General features: G+C 59.9%; 1 protein-coding gene across 2 annotated transcripts in view; it reads left to right on the top strand.

The window, feature by feature from the left end:
- The first annotated feature begins 3,497 nt into the window (after positions 1–3,497).
- Positions 3,498–8,449, top strand: part of NFATC4 (nuclear factor of activated T cells 4) — a 10,583-nt gene continuing 5,631 nt past the window's right edge. The window contains exons 1-3 of one of the 2 annotated variants that reach the window (XM_004698502.3): positions 3,498–3,633; positions 4,771–5,866; positions 7,621–7,783. In XM_004698502.3, coding sequence (XP_004698559.1) covers positions 3,534–3,633; positions 4,771–5,866; positions 7,621–7,783 — 1,359 coding nt within the window. In that variant the 5' untranslated portion in view covers positions 3,498–3,533. Of the gene's footprint in view, positions 3,634–4,770; positions 5,867–7,620; positions 7,784–8,449 lie in introns of those variants that run through there. The other variant, XM_045287991.1, reaches the window with a different exon arrangement.

Genomic DNA, 8,449 nt, shown 5'->3' with positions numbered 1-8,449 from the left:
AGCCACTAACTCATTAGGGAGTAGAAAGCCTCATTTTTCTCCCCTGGAGCAGCTGGTGGTCTGGAACTGCTGACCCTGGAGCTAGCCGCCCAGTCCGCAACCACGACACCACCAGGGCTCCTTAGTGGTCTCATTTGGGTTCCTAAAGGTGGGAAAGGGGGCTACTAAAAATAAGTGTTGAGGAAAGATCAGCTACCTCAAAGAGTGGGGCTCTCCACCAGCCTTTTAAGCAAGATAGACACTAATGAAAACGATTTTGTGGAATTTAAAGTAAATGGAAAACGACAGTGGTAAGAAAAAGTCGAGGAAAGTTGCCCGAAGAACCTCCCCCACCGTCAGATTAATGCACTGGGACAGGAACTAAAGCGCCCTGGAGACGCTGGGGTAAGTTAGCAGTGCAGGGGACATCGGCGGCGCACCAGCGCTCCGCGGGAGGACGATGTCTGCTCCCTTGGGTAGCTGTGAGTCAGAATCAACGCACTAACAGTAGGCTTGCTTTTGAGACTCCTGAATGTGTCTAGCTGTTCACTGAAGGCAGAGTCGTTTTAAAACACGTTTTCTTAGCAATAAATCCGTTCCAGTTGAGCTGGAATCCGATACTTTTTGACTTACCGTCGTACACGTATATGCAGCCGAGAAGGGATCCCAGTGGCTAAAGCGCCGGTCTCCACCGCGGGAGAACCATCTGGCCATCTGTTTTCCCAAACATTTCATCCTTCAAAACTCTATGGGGCAGTTCTGTACGGCGGCGGAATGGATCCGGCGCCACCCGGGGAAGAAGGATTTGGCTCTCCCCTCACGGTACAGTTACTTTCTCTTCTGGGAAACACCCGGGGGCAGCTCCACCCTGTCCCAGAGGGTCGCACGAGTCGAAATGGCTCCATGCCAGCGAGCAGTTTGGAGTTTCTCTTGGCTTGGCTAACTTCATACGAAGTTGCGACTCTCGTGGTTTACCATATGTTTGTGTGTGTGTCGAATCGCTTACGAGGAGAACGCAGCCCGTGTTAGCAAACCAACACCCCACCTCGTTTGTTTCACCAGGCGGGTGCACCGGGAAGAAACCCGGGCGGTGCTCGGAGGGAGGGGGAGGGGAAGGGGCCGGGTCTCCGTGGTCCCCAGAGGGCAGAAGTGTGGAGTCACCCCGAGGGACGGGGGGGCCTGCTCTTCGCTGCTCCAGCCGCGGGACCAGGCATTGCCCAAGCACAGCCCCAGCGGGGTGCCGCACGCAGCCCGCACGGCTGGCAGTGGGTTTTCCAACCGAGGGGATGCCCTCTGTGCCCACGAAGCTAGCACCTGGGGCAGGCTCCGCGCCCCTCGGTGCGGAAACAGCGCGCACCCCTTCTCCCTTCGCCCCCACCTCAAACCACTTCCCCACCTCAAAACCACAGAGAGGGGACATTGAGTCACCGCGAGGCCGGGCGCGAGCCGCCTAGGGAAGGAGCGCGGCCGCCAGCCTCCTGGGCCTTCCGGATGCTTCCAGGAGGGGGGAGGGCTCACCGGGACAAGAAATACACAAAGCGGGGACGAGGGGGGAGGCGGCTGGCTGCGCAGGAGCCGAGCCAGACGCGCGGAGAAACGCTGCCCAGGATCAAAGGAAATATGACATTTGAAAAGAATGCGCACGTCTGCGGGTGCAGGGCGGGCCCGGGAGTGTGCTGGGAGCCGGGGATGGGCGGGGTCCCCGCGCTTCCAGCCCGGCTGCCCCTTCTCCGCCGCCCACCGCCCTCCGCCCGCACTCCTTTGGGGGTGGGGCCGGGGGGCGTTATTCGCCCCCCCGAGGTGGCGTGTGGACGCCGGATCGGAGGTGTGCCTCGTTCGCCCTCCTCGCGTGCGTCTGGATTTTCTGGACGAGGCCGGGACGGGAAGTGTAACCCAAGGAGACCCACCGCGGGTGGGGGAATCGAACCAGGCCGTCTTCCCGCCCGGCCTCGGGACGTTCTCTCCCGCCAGCCAGCATTCTCCTCCCGCCCTTTCAGCGTCGCGGCCCGGGGCTCACAGCCGGGGTAGCTCCGCACGCACGTCACTGGAGTCCCCGGGGGCAGGGGAAGGGGGTGGTCCCCTGGGCGGGACTGGGGACGAGGGACCGAGGAAGGGAGTCGCCCGGGCTGCAGCCGCGCTCGGAGCCTCTAGGCCAGCCCTCTCCCCTTCCCGCAGCCCTGGAGAGCCTGTTTCTCATTAGAGTAGCGGGCGCGGTCCAGCCCAGCTCCCGAGTTTGTAAACGTCTGACCCGGACGCCGCCGCAGCCTTAACCATCTAGGCGCCGGGTTTGGGCGGGGCTGGGGATGCTACCAGGGAGCTAGAGGGGAGGGGGAATAGAGCTTGTGGATCGTCTCCGGAATCCAAGTCCTAGGACGTCCTTAATTCCCTGCCCTAAAATCGAAGCCCCGCCTTATTTGTCTTTCCTGGAAATTCCACCTGGAACCTTCCCTCCTCCCCCGCCTAGGTGACAGGTGTCCAGCTTGGTGGCCCGCCCTGTCGTTCGGCTCCAGACCCCTGGTAAACCTGGCCAGGATTTCCTGGACAGCTGGAGCGGGAGGCCAGCAAGTTAGGATTTCATTCCCGACTACATTTCTAGGGAGGAGGGAACTGACTTCCCACGGAGGGTAATTAATGGCCCTAGTGTCCTATAGGGTCGCTTTGAGTCAGTATCTACTCGACGACATTGGTTTTGCTTTTGGAGTGGTGGTGTGGGGGGCACTGTGTGGCTAGGACACAGGCAGAGGTAAAGCCCGGTCTGGATTGACGCTCATCTGGGGCCATGAGACTTTAAACAGTTCCCCAAATCTTTTCAGGCGGGTTGGCTACACCGACCAAACGTCCTTCACCAGGGCAAAGGATTCGGCAGACCCAGGCGGGGCAGGCTCAGGTCAAGGACTTGGAAGGAATGGCCAGTCCCTCTGCAATGCAGCCTGTGGCCTCTCAGCACCCGGAGCTAGCCCACCTCGGACTTGGATGGAATCAGAGGGGAACCGGATTGTTCAGCTTTGTTATTGGATGGTGCACAGACCTTCAGAATTTAAGGAAGGGTCGCGGGGTGGGGCGCAGGGGGTGGCTTTAAGGAACTCGACCCGGGGCCCCTGAATTACCAAGGAGGGTGGTGATTGAGCTCCCAAGTGGAAAAGATCGTCACAAACGTGGGCCAATAGGCACATTAGGGTACTACCAAGCGGCGAGGGACCAGTTTCCAATGCAGTTTTTTTTAAGGGGAGGGAGTGGGGAGAGGACACAGGGAGGGAGAGTGGGGGAGGACGAGGGGCGCGTGGTTTTCCCATCTCATCCCAGGAGGAGGGGCTGGAGCATCCCCGGCAGCCAATCAGGGACAGGCTGGTGGGGGGGCCCGCTTTGAAGAAGTTTGGGGGAAAAAGTTTGGAAAAGTTTCTATAATAACGAGGGGGCGTCCGGAGGGAGGCGGCAGCGGCCGAGGAGGGGGCGTCTTGGAGAAGGGGAGGGAGGGAGCCGCGGGTGAAGACCACAGCAGCCTCCTGAGCTCCCCCTCCCACCCAGACCCGGACCTGGGGGCTCTGGCCGAATCCATGGGGGCAGCAAGCTGCGAGGATGAGGAGCTGGAATTTAAGCTGGTGTTCGGGGAGGAAAAAGAGGCCCCTCCGCTGGGCGCGGGGGGGTCGGGGGAAGGTTAGTGCTGGGCTGGGAAGGGGTTTGGGGGTCAGAGAGAGTAGAGTCCGGAGACCCGGAATGTGGGAAATTTAGAACAGTGGATCCAGGGGTTGGGTGGGGGTGGAGAGAGCATCAGAGAATGATGGGAGTCTGGGGTCTTGGGGATCTGCAGAGATGAGATTGGGGGCCTTCGGCACCACTTTCTCCTTTTTAGGTGGTGACTGGGGTGGGGGTGGGGGTGCCGCTGGCTGCGTGCCGCCTCTCCGCGAGCCGACAGTCTCTGGGATGGGGGGGCGGGCGCAGCGTCCCCTAGAGCCCTGGGGTGGGAGAGGGAAGGGGAAGTCAGGCGCAGGAGCTTGTCGCGGCCGGCCGGACAGAGGGCTAGGCCGCGAGACTGGGCGCCCGGGGCCCGGGGCGCTCTCGAGTCCCGCCAGGACGCCCTCCCCTCCTTCTCCCCCTCCCCAGTCTGGTCCCAATGAGAGGCAGATGGCGGGACGGTGCCGGGGGCGGCGGCTGCAGCTCGCACGGAATCCGGGCTGCCCACAGCCCCTCCCTAGCCGGGACCGGCACGCAGCAGCCCCTCCGCGGTACCCCCGCCCCGGGATGTGGGGGGAAGAAGGGTGGAGTCACCTCGCCCTCGTCACCACTGCCCAGGAGCTCCCCTCCCCAGCCCACGGTTGCGATGGCAACTGGGGCTCAAGCCAGCGGTGTTTGGGGGTTTGGGAACCGCTGCTAATTGGGTTCATGTGTGAGTCGCCCCCAGCCCAGCCCTCCCTAAACCCGCCTCCGAGTTCCCTCCCAGCGCCAGTCGACGTGCCGCCTCCGCTTTGGGACCCGCCCCCCGTCGGGACCCCAGGGCTGGGGGCTTGGGCAGGGGGCTGGGACGCGAGTTTCAGAGTGGGGCCCGGCCCTGTGGGCCTGAGTCGTTCTCCTTCTGAGAATCAGGTTCAAGCCGGGGTTCTCCTGGGCTTTTGTCTGTGCCTCAGAAGAGCTTTTCAGAAACCCCCTCCTTTCTGAGACAAGAGAGGGTGGTAAGACATGGGGGTCTGGCCATTTGATGGGCCGGGTTGTCTCAAGTGCTGCTCTCTCTCCCCAACTCCTGTGGCATCCTTTCTTCTGTCCAACCCCCCCTTTCCACCCTCCCTACTTTCACAGAACTGGACTCAGAGGACGCCCCGCCCTGCTGCCGGCTGGCCCTGGGGGAGCCCCCTCCTTATGGCGCGGCCCCCATTGGCATCCCCAGGCCCCCACCCCCTCGGCCTGGCATGCACTCTCCACCTCCGCGCCCAGCGCCCTCACCGAGCACCTGGGAAAGCCAGCCAGCCCGGTCGGTGAGACTGGGGGGGCCCAGCGGAGGGCCTGGGGGGACTGGGGGCGGCCGTGTCCTCGAATGTCCCAGCATCCGCATCACCTCCATCTCGCCCACACCCGAGCCACCCACCCCGCTGGAGGACAACCCCGACGCCTGGGGGGACGGCTCCCCCAGAGACTACCCGCCTCCGGAAGGCTTTGGGGGCTACCGAGATGCAGGGGGCCAGGGCGGCGGGCCCTTCTTCAGCCCGAGTCCTGGAAGCAGCAGCCTGTCGTCTTGGAGCTTCTTCTCCGACGCCTCGGATGAGGCAGCCCTGTACGCGGCCTGCGATGAGGTGGAGTCGGAGCTAAACGAGGCGGCCTCTCGCTTTGGCCTGGGCTCCCCACTGCCCTCACCCCGGGCTTCACCTAGGCCGTGGACCCCGGAGGACCACTGGAGCCTGTACGGTCCGAGCCCCGGAGCCCGGGGCCCCGAGGACAGCTGGCTACTCCTCAGCGCTCCAGGGCCCACTCCTGCCTCACCCAGGCCCTCCTCTCCGTGCGGCAAGCGGCGCTATTCCAGCTCGGGAACCCCATCTTCGGCTTCCCCAGCGCTGTCCCGGCGTGGCAGCCTAGGGGAGGAGGGGCCTGAGCCACCGCCAGCACCCCCATTACCTCTGGCACGTGACCCTGGCTCCCCAGGTCCTTTTGACTATGCGGGGGCCCCACCAGCTGAGAGCATCCCCCAGAAGACGAGACGGACTTCCAGCGAGCAGGCGGTGGTCCTGTCCCGGTGCGAGGAGCCTTCTCCATGCAATGGGAAGCTGCCTTCCGGGCCCGAGGATGTTGTGGCTCCCCCAGGGGGCTCCCGGAAGGAAGTGGCTGGCATGGATTACCTGGCGGTGCCCTCCCCGCTCGCTTGGTCCAAAGCACGGATTGGGGGACACAGTCCTATATTCAGGTGAGGGTCCCCCTGGTGTTGCAGCCATTGCATTAGAACAGGATGGTCAAGGGATGGGTCCGAAAGAAGGGCCCAGTTTTGTGCCCTCTGCTTTCCAAAGAGAATTTCAAGGATAGTTGCCACCTACTGTTTCAGGAACAATTAAGAAAAACAAAACAAAACAAAACAAAACAACAAAGCCCTTCTCCTGGGGCCGGATGATTTGCAAAACCTTCAGGACCATTTAGGGAGAGGGTCTGATATTCTAGGAGGACCAATTAAGTAAAGGCACTGGTCTACCAGGAGGCCCCAACTCTGGGCATGGAGCTCAACCCAGAGAAACCCATTACTGGCCATTCAATTAATTCTGACTCACAGTCGCCCTATAGGACAGGGTAGAATAACCCCTGTGGGTTTCCAAGACCTTAAGGGAGAAGACAGCCTTATCTTTCTCTTGAGGAGCAGCTGGTGGGTTTGAACTTACAACCCTGTGGTTAGCACCTCAATGCAAACCACACCACCAGGACTGGAGCTAGGTTCAGAGAATGGGTGGGGTTTCAATCTTCCACTCTGGCCCCTCAGACAGGTATGGGTCCTGTAACTCTGTTGTGGAAATCTCCTAAACATATAGCTCAGGGGTGGGCAAACTGGGACTCACGAGCACTGTGCTGTACTTTCGGTACACACGTGTGGTTCTGAAGTAAAGCGAAAAGATTTAAAGGGCATTATGGAGAACATGGTGATTTCACTTGTTTGTAAACACATATTTCTAGCTCTTAAATCACCTTTAAAGGGTTGTGAGGGTCAGCATAGGTTCTTCTGTCTCAAAAGTTTGCCAGCCCTAATATAACAGCTTCTTTTAATAAAATCGTGTATACTTTTAAGTCAAATAATTTCTGTTAAAACAGGCTGTCCTGCAGTTCTTCTACCCCTCCCACTCTCAACGAACCCCATTTGTCTCAATAAGCCTGCGCCTTGAGACATCAGGCTGAGCTCCTGCCAGCAGTCTTTCCTGATCCTCAGCTTCCCTGCATTTCTCTCAGGGCATGGTCCTCAATCTCTGTTCTATTGATGTCTTGAGCACACTGATTCCTTGTTGTGGAGGTGACCATCCCCGGCCTCTGTCTCCTACTCGCAGGGATCACGCTGCCATTTTTAAAGGTCTCCAGACAGTGCCAGATATTACTTGTTGGTAGGGTGCGGGCGGGGAAGGCAAAGCTCACCTGTTGGGTACCTGGGAGTGTAACAGGAAAAAGGGGTCTCCTATAACCCCCAGGCTCCTGGAACTATCCAGCCCCGGCTAGCAGAGGCTCGCAGAAAGGGCGCTGGCCTGGCTCAGGCTGCTGCTGTGTCCCTTTCTGGCTTGCTTGGTCCCTTTCACGCCATCTGTTTCCATAGTTGGAAAATGGAAGTGTCACCTTGGAGGTCCTTTTCTAGACGGAAGTGGTGCTCCTCTACCTCCCTCTTTTCCATCCTGTTCCCAGGGATTAGGGTGGCACTGGCGTTTCTCAGTATATAGGTGAGCCCCTCCTCCAGATCCTGTGCTCGGAGCTGGGAAAGAAGGGCGCTTCGGGCCTGTGGCCATCCTCCACAACCTCATCTCAAGTGGTACCCAGGAGTGCAGGGGGTAGGGGTGGGGGGAGTCCGTGTGTCCTCTCTCTCCCAGCTTTTGATTTCCCTGCCTCACTCCCTCCTTCCCATCCAGGGAGCTGAGGCCAGCGGTTGCCCTGAGCAGGCTGAGACTGCAGGTGATCAGTGCTCTCCCTCTCACACAGGACCTCTGCCCTACCTCCCCTGGACTGGCCTCTGCCCAGTCAGTATGAGCAGCTGGAGCTGAAGATCGAGGTCCAGCCTCGAGCCCACCACCGGGCCCATTATGAGACCGAGGGCAGTCGAGGAGCTGTTAAAGCTGCCCCTGGTGGTCACCCTGTGGTCAAGGTAAGGGACAGAGGGCGGGCCTGCTGTCTTCTCTCCTCTCCCATCCCAGCTTCCTGCAGCCAGGCTCCAGCTCTGTAGACCCTTGGCACTGCCCTTTCCCACACTCAGCTCTGACCCTGCGAACAGGCTGGGGGAAGGGCTGGAGTTAAAGGGAGGAGGGCTGTACTTCAAAGACCCGGATATACTTTCTTCCACTCCGTCCTTCCTCTCCAACTCAACTCATCCCGTGGGACACCAGTCTCGTGTCTACTCTGGAAAATGATGGCCTGCCAGATGGGGGATGGGGACCGGAGGAGGGGTTAGGCTAAGGCCAAAAGTCACTGGGAATGAGGTTGTCCCTAAATGTCATTGGGCCACTCTCTCCAAAGCCCTTCTCCTTCCTCCAGCCCACTTTAGGCCTCATTCCAAGAATAACACAATGAACTCCAGGCCACATTTTCTTCACAACGGGTGCCCAGTCCTGTCCCTATTTCCTCCCCTGCCCCCCCAGGGAAGCCTTCCCAGGATAGGCTTTATCTTGTACCATCCCTGTCTCCTGGTGGACTCAGATTCCTGGGGTGGAGGAAGGAAGAATCAGGGGGGATTTTTAAAAATCATTTTATTAGGGGCTCATACACCTCTTATCACAATCCATACACACATCAATTGTGTAAAACACATTTGTAC

Source organism: Echinops telfairi, unplaced genomic scaffold (genome assembly GCF_000313985.2).
Source record: "Echinops telfairi isolate 266 unplaced genomic scaffold, ASM31398v2 ScPeMD7_18;HRSCAF=68, whole genome shotgun sequence".
Lineage (NCBI taxonomy): Eukaryota > Metazoa > Chordata > Mammalia > Afrosoricida > Tenrecidae > Echinops > Echinops telfairi.
This window is presented reverse-complemented; position numbering and strand designations above follow the sequence as displayed.